This window comes from Taurulus bubalis (genome assembly GCF_910589615.1).
Source record: "Taurulus bubalis genome assembly, chromosome: 7".
Taxonomy (NCBI): Eukaryota; Metazoa; Chordata; class Actinopteri; order Perciformes; family Cottidae; genus Taurulus; species Taurulus bubalis.
In genome coordinates, this window is record NC_136595.1 from 17,696,929 (window position 1) to 17,718,443 (window position 21,515).

Sequence of the window (21,515 nt, forward strand, 5' to 3'; positions counted from 1 at the left end):
TTATTTGAATACTGGTCTCAAATGGTTATTCATGATTCATTCCTGGGGATCCATGAAAAGCTTTAAAGCTTTTCTTTTTGGTTATGATTCTCTCTAACGAGTGCTTGCCAGGTGGTAATGCTAGCTCATTAAAATGACTATACATTTACATTAACTGTATAAGATCACTACATAGTAGCAATCGGAGCCTGCACCGCCTGCAACCAGCTGGACTTGTGAAACAGGTTACTGTGTAAACAAACTCCAGTGAGGTGTAGAATGCTCAGAATTAAAAACAGGACTTGCTGCTATTAAAAACTGTATATGATATGATCAGCTCGTACAGTGTTGGTCAATAAAACCTTTTTCTTCTTCCTTTTTAATCAAACAGTCCAAAATCTTTCTCTATCGACCAATTACCTTACTCTCCGTTTAAGAGTGGGTCATACTTTTGAGGGCCAAAGCACAACCCTTCTTCTAAACTACCATCGTTTCATCCTATTTTTCTCCTTATTCTATTTCCTCAGTGACCAGTCTAAAAGCCTGCAACATATGAGGCTATTTTACGTGGAATGTCCAGCACTGTAGTTGGTAATGAAATCTGAAGGCGCTGTTATATGACATTTCTGATAGCACATGCATGTCAGAAGCTAGCTCTGTAGCGGAGTGAGACTTCGGCTCTTTTATACCCCTTTTACACAGACCAAGTGAGAGGATATTGAAACTGCGTTGGTAGTCAATTTGAAGAGGTGAATGCACATATATTCAACCTGGCTAATTACCTCACCTCCCAGACAGGGTTGAATGCTCCTCACCTTTGGTGAACAGACATTGCAATAACGAATAGGAATCACAATAAATGTTACTGATAAATTACATTTAAAAAGACAAGCAAGAGAGACCTGAGACCGCGTGAGTGGTTGAGTCAGAGAGAGCAATAATGCTGAGAGAAATTAAACTCGACTATATTTGGTACTCCTGTGTAATCTTAAGGTCTTTGCAGCAACCTCTCTGGAACTACAGTATTAACCGCAAGTCTGTGTGAACCATAACGACAGGCAATTATCCTATGACAATTTAATTTGAATAGGTTGAAGGTGCGTTCACTGAACACGCGTCATATGCATACATGTCTCCTGTATCGGAGGGATAGATTAGTTAGTATGAGATGCTGTGGGGGGGTGCTAGGAGTTGATCATGATTTGATAGGTCGAGCCATTTTCTGGGCGAGACTTGGCTTCTGTGGTGGTGGTTGGCTTTGGAGGCCAGTCGGGGTCCACACTGAGCTCTTGGGCCAGATGCATGTAGCGAGCCTTGGGTGTAATCTTGCCTGGGCAGCACAGCCGGGACAGACACTTGTACGCTTGCAGGTCACTGGGCCTCTGAAAATACCACAATCGCAAAAATAAACAAATAAATTTAATACAAATACCAGCGACAGGAGGAAAGGGAGGGAAAGGTAGAAAAGTTTCCATTAACTAGTGTCATATTTTTGGAGGGGTTTCTGAAACACTTCTACTGACCAATGCATATCTGAAAGTGGCATGCGGATATAACTGTTGCATGCAAAGTATAAAAATGGAGAGGAGATATTTAAACACAGGCACATTTCTTTACACGAGTGCGTTGTAACAATGGCCTGTGCATGCAAGACGTTTAAAACAAAATTCAGCACAACAATAGTTTCAGGGAGTTGGCAATAGAAAGCTTAAAGACTAAATCCACTCCCTAAAGACAAGCCCATGGAGTCAAAGATCAAACAAACAAAGGATTCCACAGCAGATCTTTAAAAATGTAAAAACGAGTCAAATTCTCTCCTTAGCCATGCTGTGATAATAGATATACTGTGCTTGATTGGAACCATGATAGCATTGGCTGACAGTTATCTACGATAGGGAATAGCTAATAGGGAAACTAAGTGCAGCAAATAAGAGATTAGTAGGGCCTACAGCAAGGTGGGTCTATGGTGGTTTCTAAAAGGCAGTGGAAACAGTACTCATTCACTTAATCTTCAAAGTAAACCAATTACTTTCCAGTCATAAACATGTTCATCTCAATTTAAATGTTTAACAGTGACCACCAGTAACTCTAAATTTGGAAATAGATTTCAGTTATAAGAATGTTATTAAGTAAAATACTGGAGCAGTTCTCAAAACAGAGCCGCAGAACAGAATGGTTTGAAGTTAAACTGAGACCGTTATCAAGCCCTGAACAGAAGGCCCATCAGATGGACACAAGAAGGAGAGGACGACTAAGAATGACTCATCCATTTCTTGGTTAGAAATTACAATAGAAAAATGGCTCTGAAACGTTAGAGAAAGAAGTGGGGACAGAAAGAGGGAACACCACAAGAGGAAAATGAACGGGCGAAAGAAGAACCTTGCAGATTTTTCCAACCTGTGGTGTCGGGGCAACAGGAGTGCTGCCGAGGCTGCTCTGTTTGTCTCGGCTGAACACAAGCTTCCATAAGATGATGTCAAGGATGAAGGTCTAGGGAATAGTGCAGTGGGCATGGGAAAGAATTACAGAGTGTCTAATTTGATTTATCATAGCGTCTGCATTGCATATACTTTTTAGCAGAGCCACAATGTATCAAAGCTTTTAGTAATCATGTGTGGTGACTTTCTACCATCAAGTTGCATTAATCATTACATGTGAGATTAATGTTAAAGTGAACCAATCAATCAAAAGAAAGTGCATGGACCCTCGTGTTTCAAAATATTGAACAAAATGCTGAAATCTTTGAGTTTTGTAAATATCCACATATAGGTTGCCACGCAGTGCCGAGGCATTATCATACTGCTCCACTGAGAGTGGCGTACTGCAATAAAAAAACAACTCCTTTCCCTCTATGAATTAGAACAAGACAAACGTATGTTGTTTTGATGATTTTCCAAAGCCCAACAAATGTTAACATTCCTGAAAAAAACACAGCTTAAAGTGTTAACTATTACAAATACTGAAGTTTGTCTTGTTTAATTAAAAGAAAAAAATGTCACTTCATAAAATACATTTGTCTCACAACCCAAGATTGATCCTGCTGTCCAGCTAAATGAGACAAAATGAGCACACTGCATGAAAAAACAAAAAACTGCACATGAAAAAAACATATACTGTTACCATGTGGTCAAGTGTGTGTCTTACCTCCGCGAAAACAGACACAGCAGCATTGACTAAGATGATGATGAAGAGTTTTATCCTCCATTCAAACGGCACACAAACAATCTGTACAGAGAGAGAAAGAGATACTCCAATGCTGACCTTTAGAGATTATTTGAAAGACAGCCTTGTTGTAAGGCTTTATCTGCCTGCAACACTTGAGTTATGCCCATTTAAATTACAGACTCAGACTTTATATTATATCAAAATATACCTCGGCATGAGCACAAGCTACAGTCTACACCAGACTAGTGTTGACGTCTCCTTACCTCAAGAAACTCATCAATGCTTTTAACAGGGTGGAACATGATGAACAGCAGGAAAACATACAAACTCAAGGCAGACAGCACAAAAGGCCCTGGAGAGAAAACAAGCAAGCACAAAAACACAAAATTATTAACATTTAAAAGTAACTTTATAACTATTTTAGGACAGATTTATTAGGAAGAAAGTGTCTTACAATTCTTGTAGCTGGGCTGCCTGAAAGGTTTTCCCTTTGAGAAAACAATAGCAACAACAAGATACTGGAAGGAGGAGACATAGAAGAGGCTGGTGTTCTCGTAGTTTTGGATGTTGTGGTCGTCCACTTCTGTGTCATTGTGGTCAGACACATTAATATGTGATGAATGGTTGCAGACACTAGGTGAGAGGAGTTTCAAGAACAATCAAATAACAAATTTCAGTCTGTGGTCAAAATACAGATATCTATAACAGCGTATTGGGGCCATTGCAAACTTTATTTTGTCTCAGATTAAAAGACACAACATTCACGAGAAATAAACCCAACTATTCTTTGAGATAAAAGCCACAAACTTGAGATAAAAAAATAACAATTAAATCTGAAATTAGAAGATTTTCCGTTTTCTTTCATGAACATATTGCTGACATCGGTATGCATGTACATTTTCCTCATGTTAGACCTGTTTTATTATGCCAGTGGATTATCAGATAAATCCTAAAGATAGCCAATTCTAATGCTTCTGAGCGAGGCAGGGCCTGAAAGATTCGTAACCCAGTTTTCTTTAATGTTTTTTGGGGGTTCTGTTTTAACTTAAATAATTGTATTAATAAATCATGAGGTTGATTCAACCTTGCAAAGTAAAGTGTTGTGCTTCCTTGACAAAAACTATAATGCCCTAATAAGCTGTGGTAGAAATTATTTGAGAATAATTTCATAACTGTATTTTGCACAATTATGTTGTGATGTTATTTTTGTTTAGTTGAGGTACATTGACAATGATAGCAGGTACCCACTCTGAAAGTGGTGTCCAGACTGTGTACCAGGACTGCTGTCGGACCCAAAGGAACGTAATGGTCTGGAAGCTTAAGCAGATGAGGATCTGGGTCAGCACAGAGAACAATAGAGGCCCTGAGATCAGACCTGATGGGGGACGACGTGACACCAGTTCTTTCCAAGCTGGATTCAGACTCACTGAGGAGGAGCAGTGGGAAAGGGAGAAAATAGACATTATGGGTGAGGAGAAGAGACCTGAAATTAACATAAAAGCTTGACAAATCACCATGATTAAAAAAACCAAACCACATCCCTTTATCCATGCCTACTTACTAGTAAAGACAATAAGGAGAATGATGGCAATATCGATGAAGAGGAACTGGAAGTCTCCGAGGTTACTGAGGATCTAAAAAAAAAAAACACAGACAACAAACAGCACAGATTACAATCTGGATTTCTCATTAATTGCTCAGCTCCCATTGTTTTTGGAAGCAGCGTTACATACAGAATAGAGGAGAGTGACACTGATGTACTGGATGATGCTGTAGAGCGCCATGAACTTGAACACACAGAAGGAGGTGATGAGAGCAGCACGCCCCTCCCTGTAAAAGCAACACATAAAGTAACATTATGTCATGTAGCGATACAAACACAACTTGACATTTAAGCACTATGAGTTTGTAGGTGAATTTAAAAAGCATGATGATTTAATTATATTTAAGTGTGAAAATTTACCAATTTTAAAGCTCAAAAGTCAATAACGTCACTAAAAATATTAAAACAACAAGTTTTCTATCCTGGTGCTTTTGAGGTGAGATGCTTCTTTTAGAGTTGATCACTTTCACCATTCATATTTTCTCTGCCATTTATTTATTAACTGTGTGGTACACAAATAAAAATAAATTAAGACTTACCTGATGAGGCTGGGGACACAGGAGATGTTGGGGGTCTTGGAGGTGAAGGGAGAGGCGACAGAGGCCTCGAGCTCCGACAGAGAGATGCCACCATGTGCCCTCTTCAGAGCCTGGGTGAGGAAAGTAAGAAATATAAAGTAAGTCTCATTTACAATCAATGTCCATATGATATTCTCATATTGGTAGTTACTTTTGAAGTGCCTGTACATACCCCACAGTCGTTTGCTCCGTCTCCGCACATTCCCACAAAGTAACTGTGAGCAAATGAAAAAGATCAGTGACTCTGTGCTCAATGTTACCATGAAATATATACTGTATGTATTTTTCTCAGTTCTGACTGAAGGCTGATTCTGCTGCTGATGATGATGATTTTTCAACAGACTTCGTGACAAGCAGCAAATACTGTGGATTTAACACTTCGGACTTTGGACTACATGGTGGTTTCGACATTAATACTCACTCTACGCCTTGCAACGCCTCAATGAGTTGAGTTTTCTGGTCCGGGGCCATTCTGGCAAACACTGTGCCTTGCAGCACCAGCTGAACATACATACAATAACAACAGAAACTTTAGGCATCATGGCGATAGTTGTACCCAAAGAACAGGAGGAGCAACTTTAACATTTCCTCTTCAGTTACAGAAAAGGTTGGAGGGATGTTCCACACAAGATGACCTCATACCTTTTGAAGCATGTCAGGGAAATGCTCCGAGATGATGGCAAATGATTTTCCGTTCATAGCAAAGTGGTACAGCTCTTGTGTTTTGGGCTCATCTACGTGACACACATCCTCCAGACTGATGTTTATGGCCTGTGAAAGTAATGATAAGAGTGGATTAGAGCCAATCCATTATAAGATACTTACTCAGACTGTGTCATTAACAACTCATTGATTTTATGAAAACAAATGTATTTAGTTGTTATTTAGTTTTCTTTGACAGACAATGAGAGGAAATGGCAGCGAAATAGGATTCCCTACATCCTTGTCATGAAGAGCAGCCAACTGACAAACAATCACTTTGTGAGTTTCAGAGACAGTTGAGACACAAGAATATATGCCCACATGTAGCCTTTTATTGTATGTCTGATCGTGCAAGCCTATCTATCATTGGCTTTTTCTCTCCGTGTGTGTTTTGTGCGAGCATTCATGTTAGCATTAGCCCCATCGCCTCACCTCCATGCAAGATTTCTTGCTCGGCTTGTCAGCGTATCTCCAGGTGATCTTCGCAGCTTGTCCATCATGGGGAGGGAAGGCATCAGCAATAATGACAGTGTCTTGGGGAGGGATCATTCCACAGTCCCGGGCCACAGAGATGGCTGTCAACATGTTGTCACCTGGATTGTGAATACAGCACACATTTAGTATTTTGCTTTTCTTTTTTTCCATGAATGACCAAATTAATTTCTAGTCTCAATGTGAGCTTTATACTAAATATAGTTTTCCTTTTAAAACCTGTGAAGCAACCTTAAAAATACAGATTATAAAATCAAAGATATGCAAGGAGGTAAAATAAAATCTTCTGAGTTAGTTTGTGCCTGTTACAATGAGCAGCCTAGAAAGGTTTTTAGTTGAGATTACAGGTACAGTTGAGTAAATTCCAGAGAGATTAAATACACAGAAAGTGCCAATACACAGATTACCAAACTAATTATGCTGCCTGTGTCAGTACAAGATTTTTAATAAGCAAATAAAGACAGAAAGACATGAAAGATTGTGAGTAATGTTCACTCTGTATGCATTAATTTACATATCTGTGTTTGTGTGTCCTCTTTAGTGTTCATGGCATTAGTGGTATATTTAAGGGTGCATGCTCTCACCAGTAACCATGACTGTGCGGATGCTGGCTTGGTGGAGGTCCTGCAGCACTGCTGGGGTTTCTGCCTTCAGCTTGTTCTGCATGATGATCAGACCAAGGAACTCCATGTTTGCCTCAATGTGATCCCTAATTTAAGAGAAAATACGAACACGTTTGTAACCAAATTTCATAAATTAGATCAGGGGTGGGCAATTCATTTTCCTAAGGGGCCACATGAGAAATTTGGACCGTTGTGGAGGGCCGAACCCATAGGCTGAACTTAATTCAATAAACTCAATATTAATGTTATTACTTTATTAAAAAACTGTAAATTATATGGTTTTGAGCTGCTACTGGTAAGAATACATGTTACAATAAGGCTATGAAACTATGTAAAAAATGTAATTGAATTTTTTAAGATTTTTTTAATCCTTACCTTAAATATGTATGTTAAAGACCAGCAATGTATTAACTTTATACAAAAGCAATCAGTGCTTTTGATGTTTTCCAGTTCAGTTCAGTTTTTCCTTACTCAGTGAGAAAAGTCCAGTCTGTGTTGGCTTGAACAAGTGCATGGAAGTCTAGTTGAATGAGGTGGAGATGTGAAGGACAGCTGACTGGTATCAGAGAGAGGATCTGGATTTGTTGAATTTCATCACTGAGAATATTTGTTCTCATGTGTAGGTAGATCCAAAGAGAACTAACTTCTTCTGAGCATGCCTCCTCATGTGTGGAAAGTTCTCCTCTTTGAGAGAAGAATACAAATCCAGAAGAGATACTGACTTAAAGTGCTCTGCCATAGTGTATCAGACCGCAGGTAGAGCAGCGGCGGCTTTGCGCGATTAATGTTCAATCTGGAGGCAGAGACTGCGGCGCAAGGCTCCTGTGAGACTGACCATCTGTGAGATATTGGGAGGCGGAAGGGCTCGCGGCAGCACCCGCTGCTCGTTAGGACAGAAACTACATAACAATATGCTTTCACTTCAGTCTGCAAGTCGTCAAGTTAGCAACACTGCCTGTCGCTGAGGCTGCGTAAGCGGGAGCGCACACATAAATAAATCGCCTTCAAAGTAAAAGCAGTGTCGTTTGTATTGCATTCATTGCGTGCATCTTATTTATATATTTTTCATTTTTGATTGACCTAACGCGGGCCAGACTGGGAGAGCCTGCGGGCCGTAAAATGCCCAGGTCTGGATTAGAGGAATAGGTTTAAAATGATGGGCAACTGCAACAATACCAATAATATATAGAACACTACCTGCTGATATTCTGCACTTTGTGCCAGGTGAGTTTGGATTCAAGTCGACGATGAGCCAGAGCGATGACCCTAAAACCCTGTTTGGTGTAGCCCTCCAAAACCTCTGGAAAGTTTTCTGGCACTGCAAAGAGACAGCGAGACATTGAAGAAATTAGTACAAGTACATTTAGGGAAAGCGAGCAAATAAAGATGATCAAACGTCTGTGGAAGCAGTGGAACAGAGACAGAAATCCCTATTCAGGGTTACTGGGTTTTTAATCCTTTTCTAGAATGCTGCTGGAAACAATTACTGGGTGAAATTCCTAATAATAATATTTTTAGTGCTAAACAGCACCATAGCAGTGACAGTAATTAGACTGCTCACCAGTGTCTTTCTTGCAGAGACTAGCCACCACTTCTGGCGCTCCCTTCATGTAGGCATCCATACGTTTCTCCCCCAGCAGACGGGCCACCACACACATCCTCTGGAGTGCTGAAGAAAAGGGAAACTGGCGCACGATTCCTACCTCATGCGCTGCCTATATATGCACACCCACGCAGAGACACATATAAATAATGAATTCTGTAATTTGTTTTTGTCATAGAAAAGATGAAAAATTGTAAATAAATTCCATCACCGACAATGCTCGTAAATGACCAACTACAGAATTCTGGCATATTGGCTTACTTTAATGTTGGTTAGCAAAATAGTTAACCTATATAGATTAGATGCTCTTTTTTAATACTGTATAATAAACAAAACGAAGACAACGGTTTGTCAACTTAAAAATAATATCAAAATTTCTCATCTTAAACCGACTTCTATTAACTGGCCAAGATTAGTAAATAGAAGGCTACTATTTTACCACCATTTAAAATCAAAACTTTTCTCTTGTAGTAAATCACATTGTTTTTAGTGATTACAGAGTCCCTCACCACCTCCCTACACTGGTATTATAAGTATGATTTATTTGACAAAAAGAGACAAAACAAAGATTATTGGATTGATAGCATTATTACTATTAATTTATTTATTTAGTTATTTAGTAAAAAAAAGCGGCCTACTTACCGAGAGCTCATAGAGTTCCTAGAATGAGAAAAAGAGCAGAGTGGGATGAGTCTGAGAAAACAAAATGTCCAAACAAAAAAATAATCATTCACACCATTAATAATGTTGCTGGTACAAGAGTATTACTTTGTTTGTAATATAGCCAATAAACTACTGCACAACTATTGCACAATAATCTAACAATCTATCAAATCTAATATTGTATTAATAACATTGAAATATATCCAGATCTATAAATCTAATGTTTATACAGAAAAGACAGGGTTTGGGACATTTCCCAGACTTTGAGGACCTGCAGTGATTTTGAGGAACGACTGGGTTGCTCTTCATACCATGTCCTGCTCTGGTGATGCAGCAGGCTGTGGGGGCAGCAGCTGTTTTGGGGGTCGAACTACAGTGGGCATGATACGGTTGTGGAGAGATGTTTCCTCCTCAGTAGCCTCCTCTAGGATCTGGGCAGACAAAGGTTTAGAGAAAATAAGGTTCTGAAATTGTTTTGATGCAAATACAGTAAGTGATAAAGAATGTGTGAACACATTAGACATTATAAGACAGTAAATATATTTTAGATACCCCCTCCCTCTCTTCCTGTCTCTCAAGGCTTGCCTGCACATAATTTCCACTATGCTGCTTTGACCAACATTATGCGTTTGGATAGACACAGAACAACTCACCCAGCCAATAGCCTCAAACATTTTGAGGTCCAGCGGATCTCCAGACAGCTGGCCTTCTATTTTGGTAAGAGAGTGGCAGGTGGCCATACAAGCCACAAACTGGGACTTGACAAGATTTTCCTTATATGCGTTTTCCTCTGACAGATGGAAACTGAAGAAACAGCAGGTGAATGGGGAAAGAAGTTTAATGATTGGGAGAGGCTCAAGTAAGAACTGGCTTGTATTTGTACGATGTGAAAACATATTTCATGGAAAATAAAATACTTCCAGAAACAATGGATTTGAATTACATGTATAAAAGAATAGTATAGTAACAGTGCATGATTATTAATATCGCTGATTCTTGCCACCATTTATTTCTAAACATCATAACCACATACTATTTGAAACTATTTAAACTACTATTTGAAATGAAGATACATCAATAATCATCACTTATTTATGCATATTATAATATGTGACAAACAACTGCATTCCTGTGCAGCTGAATAACACATTTCACAAGTGGATACTGGCTGGTTGAAGGTTTTGTTGATCTCTTCTGATATCTAAATTATTTCACATAAGCCATTTGACACAACCATCCCAGATTTCAGCATTTACAAGAATTTGAAATGAGACATTCCAAATCCTTTCCACCAGGTAACCAGCAAAGCAATACCAGCTCAGTACTAGCTTAACTAAGACAATGACTTGAGATTTCTTAGGGATGCAGCCGAAATAGAGAGAGTATAGACAAGCTTACCTGCCATTCTCAACCCTCTGGACTCCCCATAGGTCTAATCCATCTTCTGTCAGAGTACCAGTCTGTAAAAGTCAATTTTGATTTAAACAAATAGAATCGAATTTCTCAATTACTCAAAATGTTCTACTGCTACTACTGTTCATAACAGTGTTGTATACGTCTTCACATTTTGTATAATTTTAGGTGTCTACTTTTTTGGACAATCTTAGCAATATCTTAAGTTATGTCTGACTACTTGAAGAGCAAAAACAGCAGTAATAAAACCACTAGTACTTGCCTTGTCAAAGCAGACCAGATTGATTTGACCGCAGATATTGATTCTCTGTGGACTGATGCAGAAAATGCCAAGGCGTTTGAGGCGTCGTTGGGCGTACACAATGCCAGCTGTCATGGCCGCTGGCAGCGCCGGTGGCACAGTGATGGTGATGATGTCCAGGGACTCAATGATGATGGTCTTAGCTGGCACCTAGAGCAGATAGAAAGGAAAAGGTCAGGTAATGTTTGCATATTTGAAAACCACTTCTTTTCAGCACTCCTAAAACTGGTAGGGATTTCTTAGTTCACACTGAATTGAAGAGGCTACTAAAATCATGCCTTGAGAGTAAAATATGTGACAGTCAGTTTATAACTGATAAATGTCGTACAGCAAAGTCTTTCCTCTGACTGCTCATTTCCACAGCAAATCTAAAGCAAGGACTCAAACGAACTGATCCTCCAAGCCTGATGCTTATCCTACAACAACCCTATAATCCTACAACATCCCTACAATCATACAACGGGGGTTACAGAGAAGGGAAAAAAACAGTAAAAATGTATTTCCTTGCAGTTTTTTGTTGGGAAAACCTTTGCACAAAGTTGCACCAAGAGAGGGAAAGGCTAAAACACCAGTCAGTTAGTATCAGATGACAAGAAAAAGGACTCTAGTAACTAAGAGTTTGTTTTGGAAGGATTTCAGTTTCAAGCTTCAGCCACAGTAAGCGGCGGTTGTATTGGGCCGCTGACAAGTAAGCAAATCAACAGACCGAGCCAGTCAATGTTCTACAGGGTCAGTACAATATTTGACTTTCTTGCACTCTTATTTCCGCCCCTTTTACTTCTGAAACTCTGAACCCATGTAACACAAAACTCAGAACATTGGCATTTATTTAATCTGCTCGTCACTTGCAAAATTACCTTGTTCATGACGCTGAGGACAATGGAGTAGACAAAGCCAATTCCAGCCACAGCCACCAGACACAACAGGAAGAGGTAGGCATCACGGTACAGCTTGAAGTCGGTGGGTTTTGGGTAAAGGATGGAGCGCACCAGCTGGCCTTTGGCTGTGCTAAAACCTGCGTGAAAAGGGTTTGTTATGAGAAGTTTTGGATGAAAATTTTTCAGACAGAGTCCAAGGTCTCTGAACTGTAATAAACAAGGAATTAAACTGGGGAGCACATAATAGGAAAGCTTCCTGAATAAAAGTAATATTTCTGACCTCTGAAAGGCAGCATTGCTCTCATAATGTGCAGCAATACAAACTGAGATTTTAGACAACTGTTGGTCAATAGTTAGTCTGAAACAAACCCTCTTGACTATTTCCATCATCTTAGTGAATTGCAGCACACTATATGGAAGTAGCATCTTGAGCAAGAGACTGAGGTCCTTACACATGGGTCAGCATGTATGTAGGAAATAATGAGATGCAATTCTCATAAAGAGAGTCGCATCTCTCAAATATAGTCACATAATCTTGAATATGTCAGTTCACAACATTTTAGGTTTTAGTTCCCACATTTCTACAGCAGACATCAAGGAAACGTCCACCAATTTACAAATCATCCAACAATAACAGTTCTGAATATGTATCCCAAGACACAGACACACACACCTGTGCTGACCACCACAGCCTTGACCAGCTCTCCTGTATAGAAGCGGGTCTGAATGACGTTAGTGCCACAGAAGAGTGTGTGTCTCTTATGTTCTTCCGTGTTGTAGGCATCGTCAGCCTCATCCCCCATCTCCCCAGGCAATGGGTTGGGGAGATTGGTCTTCGTCACAGGAACGCTCTCACCTGATGGGGGTTAAATTGATATTAGGAATGGCTGCTGTGGAATTAACAAGTAAAGCATTTTGCCGCTTTAGAGTCTCTTGTGGTCGTTTGTTAGGTTTATGTACAAATATTCATTCTAACTCTTGAGTTACTTAAATTTCCAGATGTCGCCTCTAACCTGTGAGCATGCTTTCATTGACAATGCAGGTGCCGCTGACCAGCACGGCGTCACATGGCATGATGGTCCCATTGCTGGGGATGACCATCACATCACCGGGCACCAGATCAGTAGACAAAATCTCTTCGATTTCTGCCAGGAAGGGGGGTGCAAAGGAGAAGTGGAGAAGGTAAATGTGCGCCATAAATACAGAGAGAGCCGTAGTAGCAGACAGTGCATGTGGGGGTGAGAAAGGAGATATTTTGTGTGTCAGAGCCCCAGAGTCTTGTTCAGCACATCTCTCATTACACACGCCTCTCTAGGCAGCAGGCAAAAAGCTTAGGTATCAAAAGCTGGGGCCAGTGCATTAAATGGATGCATAAATTAAAGTATCAGCAGTGCACAGACATCCAAAGAATGTTTCCAACTGATTCTGAGCATGAATATATTTTTGTCCTTTGGCCAACTCGTGGAATTAATTTGAATTTGTTACGGCTTATAATGATGATAGTGTCATCTCTGCAGACACTATTACTCATTTAAAAAGGAGTTCAGACATACAAAAGAATGTGCATAACTATTTGAGTGCTTTTTAAATGTACACATGTGCTATGCCTGCTATCAAACATACACCATGTCTCTCTCTAAGTCTGCATTTCTCAACCCTAGCAGCCATGTGGAAGACAGACATTTTGTTCTGCTTCTGAGCTTGGCCAGACTCAATTACACAGTTACACTGCTTTGGCTATCGTCAGGTTTGGTTTGGAAAGCACTCTTGAGAAAGGCAGGAGACTGAATAGACTAAAATATGCCATGCACTATTATTAAAAATGACTCCACAGAGGCCACAGAAAAAGACAACAAATAATCAACAAACCATTGATGGCTCGGCATACAGACACACGAACAATACTGTGAGTTGCCACCATATCATGAAGCATGATGTATTGCTGGAAGAAAAAGAAAACAGATGATAAACTTTAGACAGCTTCTTGATCCCCATGACCACTTGTGTGAGTGCAAAGGACATCTACTTTCTCTTCCAATTCAACAAGGTTTTGCAGTAACTATGGTGTTAGATAAATGACTCAACCTTTTGTGAAGCTCACCTTTTTGATGGTGTACAGCGAGGTAGCTATGGATATGATCGACATGAAAAGAATGGCCACAGCATAATAGTAATACTCATCGGCACTCCACAGGATCACACTGAAGAGCTGGAAGATGTAGAAAGGGTTTAGGACCTGCAGGAGGAGCCAAAGAGTCATATTAGTGAGGCAATTGCAGCAGGGAGAGCATAAAGGAACAACTACAATTAATTGAATAACAGAGACGTCTACTTGAGGGCATAGCAAAGATGCTACCAGGGTAAAAATCTACTTAATACAAATTATCAAGTTCACATGCTTTAGCAATGTTTGAGGTGTAAGGGTATGAGATGCATCGAGTAATGTTATTCAAGTTGTTTGAACACGAGTTGGGACCCACATCAATGAATTGGTCTGCAAGGGGTAATATTGTAGTATTGTACATACACTCCTATCCCAAAAATGTTCATAAACAAGTATGCACTTTACTGTGCTCTATCTACTAGCTGGGAATAAGAAGAAGTTAGATTGGTTAATTAGCGTGGGTTTTGACAATGTTTGCTTTAGCAGGAACTGAAACCATAACAAATCTGTTATTTGTAATAGATGAGCACACAAGTTAACAAAATGTCTTTCATTCAAGGATAATAGTTAAAGAGAAGACTTCCTGTTTAAATGCAAACTGGGCCCTACCTCTTTGATAAGCAGCTTGAAAACAGAAGGCACTTTCACTGCAATTTCATTAACTCCGAAGAACAGTCTCCTGACAAGAGGTGAAAGAGACATTTGTGAGCAAAGTTTGAACCATACCTTCATTTCTAAAAACATACATACACATGCACACATACACATAGTATACAGCATATGCACACATCAATGTATCATTAAGGTTAAGAGTATGTAGGTTTTCATTCTTTAGAAAATATATCTGATTGCTTCCTCCTCTCCTTTAAATGATTCATGCTGTACAGTATAAATTATCATTTTACAATCTGAGTTACACAGCTGCAGCTACTCTAACTCACAACAGAATAATCTGGCCAACAGGCCTGAGTACCCTCCTCTGACTTTTGAGGAGTTGTGCAAGCTTTCGTTCAGACTGGCAAGATGTTACCTGTACTTCTGCTGGTTCCTGGTCAGGCCTGCACTGTGCTCCAAGTGGAGGGTGGAGCAGCTGAGCTGTAGATCATCCAGGCCACTGTAGGGGAAATATTGGTCAAGGCAGGGGTCAATAATTAGACTTGTGCTGCTGGCACAGTTTTGTGTAATTCAGACTTTACTACAGTTTGTTTTTCAAATTTTTCTTTACAGCTCTTGGTTAACAAATAGGGCTGTGGATATTTAGCTATATTTACTGCTGTGTACTGTGCACACACTGGAGATGCAAGATCAAACCAATTTAGATGACTTTAAGTGAATAATTTTCTGCAGTAAAAGTTACTGCAAACTGGTATTAAAAAAACGTTTCTGTGTAGATAATCAAAGAATTCTTACGTTAAAACTTCAAAGTTCTGCAAGCCGTCGTTCCAATAATACTTTGTGCTATGGAACGTAAAATAGCGAATCTGGGGGAAATACAACAGGGGAGGGGCAGAGGGAAGATACATATGTCAGCATTACTGTACGTACATATTAAAAGTCAAGAAACAGTACATTTAAAAGAAAACAGAAAACTTATGAGAGAAGCAGTTTCAGAAAGTGTAACATATACAATTCCGATAACGTCACTTTTAATAATTGAATGAGTGGAGAAAATTACACTATATTTGTATTGTTGAGTTTATTGGGATAAGGCGTTGGAGAATACCAACAAGGACGGCAGTTTTTATGTGACATACGTTTTACAATTTGCTGTATCACTACTTATAATTATGTATAATTACACACAAGTACAACTTACCCTTCTATCAACATTGGAAAAAAAACATTGTTTCCATCACTGGGGTGTGTGTGTGCGCATGAAAACACAGTATATTGGGGAGAAATGGGCTTGCTTACCTGTGTGGGCTGGTAGTCTCCATATATTCCGAAGAGCTCCTGAGCAGGGCTACCATCGACGGGGTTATGTCCGTTGGCCGGATGTGGGGAGGAGAAGGGACAGGAGGGAGAGGAAGGGGAGGGGGAGGTGGTCTGGGTCTCCAGGCTGTGGAAGGGGTTGCTCCCCGGGGCCAGCATCCCTCGTACCCTGGCCAGGAACCAGCGTCGGAACTCATCCTAGACAAAGAAAAACACAAAGTTGTAGTTTTAGACTTTTAATGGAATACTTAATTCCACAAAATTACCATTTGTATATTCATTACTCATCCAGAGTTACCCTTAATTCTTCCAAAGAAAAAACCTTTCTTGCATGCCCCCACCGTGAAAGCGAAGAAAGATGCATGTGTTTAGGAAGTACTGAGCCTATGACTGCATAAATGAGACTTTGATTAAACTGCATGAGTATGTTGTAAATGTGGCCCCCATTTACTTGAATTCATCAAGGCCTTTCTCCATTTTATATTCTCCACTCACCATGGAAGCATGTGTTTTTTCTTCAAGAATTTCAACATAGCATGGGGGAGTAATTGATATACAAATTGTGATTTTGTAGGTGAGGTATTCCTATCAGGACCTTCACTCATTAACTCCCTAACCCCCCTACATCTATAACTATCCTAAACACATATACTTCCGTCTTTAATACAACTATGTCAAAATATATTAGGTGGCTAGATATCGAAGGCATATATCCCTTAAGTATCCACCATAAAATATTGAACTGCATTTGGTGCTTGACAGGCGTTACTTTCAGATCCTGATTTAGCCGTTCTAATCTCAACTCTCAACCCTCAACCAAATTCCTATGTCTGAACAAGCCTCTTTAAGAAGTGAGCAGCAGCACAATGTTTACACTTTAAGGTTGTTAATGAGGGTATTTAAAATAACCCACGATCAAACGCATGCATTCATACACAAATGGTCATGGAAGAATGCATGCACATGTACACTAGCATGAGACCAACACAGAGAAAGGAATGCAAACACACATGGACAAAAGCACACGTGCACACACCATCCAGTATGCTCCCACATTGGCAATGTCCTTAGTTCATCACCTGTGTTCCCTAATTTAACATCTCAACTACCTTTCCCAGTTGGAAAGTTCCAATTTTGAATGTAAATTTAAAACCTCACAGTGGTGTTTTCAATTAGCTTGTCTTGTGCAACCAATAATTTAAAACTTAAGATAATCAATATACTGTCATATATGACAAAGACCATTCAATATTTGCTTTAAAAATGACTACAATATTTCATGAATTATATTAAGTAGTTGCTGTCCATTAACCAACTGATTAATTATTGCAGTTTTAGTTGCTACATACCGTGGAGCGCAGCAATACCACTTCGGCATCACGGGCTGTGGTACGGATGCAGGTGGATTTGACGCACCACTCTGGCATCCAGTAGAGCAGCAGGAGGAGGAAGCCCCCCGTACACAGCACCCCGAGGCCCACGAGGGCCAGCCGCCAACGACACAGACGGTAGCCTTGCAGCTCCTAAAGGGTGGGAGCAGAAAAGGGGATGCAGTCTATTAAGGCAGAAAGCATGAATTCCCACATTGGCCCTGATGTAAAATGAAGAGAAAAAAACGTACCATCTCCTCCTCTTCCCCTTTGTTGAGGACCTTCAGGTCTTCCTTCTCCATGCTGCAGAACAGTTTGCCAAGCTCCTCCCTTAGTCACTGCAAACACAACAGGCAAAATGTCAGCATGAACAGTGTGTGGAAAAACATTTCAGCTCCACAACAACAAATCAAAACCGGGACTAGACACCAGAGGGTCACAAGATGCTTACTAGTGATGCGATGTGAAAAGAGTATTGCGTGGAAAATGCTCTGTTTGTCTCCACACATTTATCACATCTTTGTTAGCTTCCTGCGTTATATAATGATCCTGGGGAAAAACCCAGATCATCACTAGTTTTATATTATGCAGTTAACTCTGCATTCCTGTGGTTGCAAAACCATGCATACACTACAAATAACTTCATAGTCGAGGTTTATGAGAAGGATTAGTGACCACAACTGTGCAGCCAATTAACATTTAATCTGGTATCAAAATCTAAATGGTACATTGGTGGGGCAATGGGTAAACTTCGCCGATACTGATGACCCTTGAAATCCGATTAGCCAGCCTTGCTACTACCCCAAACATATTACTGTATTTTGGGCTCAGACTAACATACTTAAATTATCTCAAATGTAAGTGTGACAGGTGATTTGTGTTCCCATTTTTTATATAATATACATTTCTGAGCATACTGCAAAGTTCTTATTTCAGGATTCAAATTAATTCAAACATCTTGAACAGGTACTAATCATTGCATCACTCACTCATTATTTCAACATTATTAAAACTTATTTTGAAAATAACTTAATTGACTTAATACTTTAATTACAAACTTGAATTTGGAGAAGGCAAATATGAGCAAGATCAATTTTGTAGTGTTTGGGCCCACATAGTAGCAAAAATATAATGGATGAAAATATGTGCAATGCAGAGAGAGGCAATATATTAATATATTAATCTAAATCAAAATTGCTGCAATTTTCAAACCACAATATTGTTTTACAGCTAAATGTGTCAACCTACCAATTTTAATTATTACACTTTTTACAATACAATTACACTTTTTTTTACTGAAAATAATCATCATAATCATCCTCTAATTTGATAGGTTGCAGTGAGGTTACAGTGGAGTCACACAGTGGAGATATTACAATCTGAGGTACAAAGTGTAGGATATCGATTCGAGGTCAGTTGCTCATTTGAGCAACTGAGACATACACAAACTACAAGAATGCACAGCACTTCCAAGACAGCTGCTTTATCTCAGATCACCTATCTCTTAGTAGTGTCATCCCACCCACATACAGACCAACTGAGTAATGTTTGGGTGTTACCCAATATCAAGCTCGACCATATTCCCTCCTCTCAGTTGTCTCAGAGGACCAGCCAGCTGCTAAGGAGGGCACACTGTCACTTTGTGCAAATGTGTACGTAAATTCTGCATTGATATTGACAGAGAGGTCATCTCGGTCTTAAGATGAACAGGCTTTTGGAAATACTAGTTGTGCTGCAGACAATCTGTCCACATGGCTAAAAGTAGCTCAAGCAAGCTAGTTTGCCATGTTGTTGCTCATTTATTGTATCGAGTTACAGAGAGAAACGGTAAAGCTGAGTTCATGTAGCGTCAAACTGAAGTAGTACGAGAGGTTAGAGAAGCTAATTAGGGCTTCAAGGTCAGTAGTTGGCTATCAATTAGTCAATCGGGTACACTGTGGATTTCACGAGGGCTTCTGGGGGAACTGGTGACATCCCATCCAGGGCTCTACAGTGCAAGCTTTTTGCTCGCATACAAAATTAGAACGCGCAAATCTGAAATATTATTTGGGTACACCACAGGGAATGACTCAAGAGTTCTGACGAGGGATGCCCCCGGGACCTTGGTTCTGAATTGGAGCCAGTTCTAAAAAAGTTTTCAAGGTAATTCATTTTAAGGGTGGTTCTTTAATCGGTACTTGAAGAAGAGAGTGAGATTAGCAGAGTGGAAAATGTGATTTTGGTGTAATTTATGGTGGCACATGCAGTCTCTCCTCTTTGTCTGTCTGTTTGACTGAAGGCAAGGCTCAACTCTTCCACACACACAAGAGAGAGAATGAACCCAGTCAAGTGGCAGATATATAACAACAACTGTGCTTGTTACTGTAAATGCAATACAATCAGTGTGAGTAAAATCTCACAGGGGCAACTATTGAACAAGCATAAGCATAAACCATCTCCCAACATGGAGTGCTTGTCAGGCAGTGAGTCCATATTAGCAGGGTGAGGCTGAATGCGTGATAGTTAAATGATACTTAAAAATAAGTTTCAACTCTGCTGGTGTTCTGGATTAAAATCAAGGCAGAATATCCTGAGAAGAAAAAGAAAAAAACTGAAAACCCTGCTTCCATTTCCAACATCCTGTCTTTGTGAAGCGGGGTTTAAGTTATGGAGTAGACTGGACATAAAGAACTCACGTTGGGTGTCATTGTCTCCCATCACCGGCTCGTTGCAGAGAAACAAGCTCAGGGCTCCCACTAAGTCGGCGTAATAGTGAGTTGTATTTTTAGGCACTTTATATTTGCGTTTATGCCGGTGGTAAAATTTTATTACATCATATTTATGACATTTATCACCCACACCGTGAAGGCCAGTCCGTGAAAATATTGTCTTACACGAAATTGGTCCACGGCGCAAAAAAGGTTGGGGACTGTTGCTGTAGCCTATTCTCTTTTGACTTTTATTGCTGGTTCTATCCAAACTTTCACTTGATGAAATTCTACCTTCAGTCTGCTAGAATGGCATACATCCAAGCGTATATGGGGTCAAAGTTGACTTTGGGTAAATTTGACAGAAAGCCAAAACAGTGAGCACAAGTTTCCCAAACGCAACCATTTCGGAGAGCAGAAACACATTCTCCATTGAAAAAACAATTGCCTTCCTCTGCGCAGTGACTGTGTCTTTGGTGTGAAGGTAGTGCACAAATACAAACAGGAAGAAGAAAAGAAATCCCCAAACCACATGAAGTGACACAAACGGGGAGAGTTCAAACACGATCTCTGAGGGTCCCTGGCATGGTGCATCAGGGCCACGGTGCCAATAGAGCCACCCTGCTACTGCCCACACCACCCTGGAACACCCTCTGATCCTCCATCAGTGCCACCCACACTCTAATTTTCTCTGGCAGCTGCACCCGGGTGGACTTTTTCTATGGCATACAGCGGGGTATTTTGCTTATGACCAAGCCCTTCCTTGCATGTTACAATAGCAGCGCCCTGGCCGGCGCTGGGCAGTGGGTGCAGTGCAACAAGAACAATCCCTCCCCTAACTCTGCTATGACTGGAAATACCAACACCAGTTCATCATGCAAACAGTCTTTTACAAAATTGCTGTCCTGTCATGGTGACTCCTAGATAACACGCCATTGAAATGATAATTTCAACCACTCTGAAGTCAATAAACCATAAAAAAATATATAAAAAGTTATCCTTTTACTTTGTTATAGTTATTTACAGATTTTTTTTCCCCATAAAAAGGCACATCATTCAAATTATTAGGAAATCAAATATTGTATTTTCATTGATTAAAACAAATGTTGTCTTTAGTAGTTTTATTGATTATAAACTGCTTAGAGCTATTGTTAACAGGTAATAATTCTCTCTGAAATATCAATGTATGTTGTTGATAAAATCCAGTTGTTTGAAGGAGATGTTTTCCCACGTTTTCCCCAAGTTTTTCCACCAACACTACATTTCACGAGATTACATGTTAACACATCATGATAACATTATAATTGAACTTCGCCCATTACCCGTTTTTACCGAACAGAGCCTGAACACATCAGGTAACTG

The 21,515-nt window shown here is 39.9% G+C and overlaps 1 protein-coding gene across 1 annotated transcript; it reads right to left on the reverse strand.

Moving 5' to 3' along the window:
* Positions 1-1,163: 1,163 nt before the first annotated feature.
* atp13a3 (ATPase 13A3) lies at positions 1,164-17,768 on the reverse strand (the record flags this gene model as incomplete). The annotated part of the gene is made up of 32 exons (XM_079221258.1): positions 1,164-1,361; positions 2,377-2,469; positions 3,124-3,204; positions 3,408-3,496; positions 3,599-3,777; positions 4,393-4,570; positions 4,706-4,778; positions 4,878-4,974; positions 5,287-5,396; positions 5,498-5,540; positions 5,747-5,826; positions 5,968-6,096; positions 6,460-6,620; positions 7,104-7,228; positions 8,340-8,460; positions 8,704-8,857; positions 9,388-9,405; positions 9,720-9,839; positions 10,062-10,212; positions 10,807-10,868; positions 11,084-11,272; positions 11,980-12,137; positions 12,674-12,856; positions 13,014-13,145; positions 13,870-13,942; positions 14,102-14,236; positions 14,774-14,843; positions 15,195-15,278; positions 15,575-15,645; positions 16,079-16,294; positions 17,446-17,619; positions 17,718-17,768. 32 exons carry the CDS (start codon positions 17,766-17,768, stop codon positions 1,164-1,166), a joined length of 3,798 nt encoding a protein of 1,265 aa, XP_079077384.1.
* Between the last annotated feature and the right edge of the window lie 3,747 nt (positions 17,769-21,515).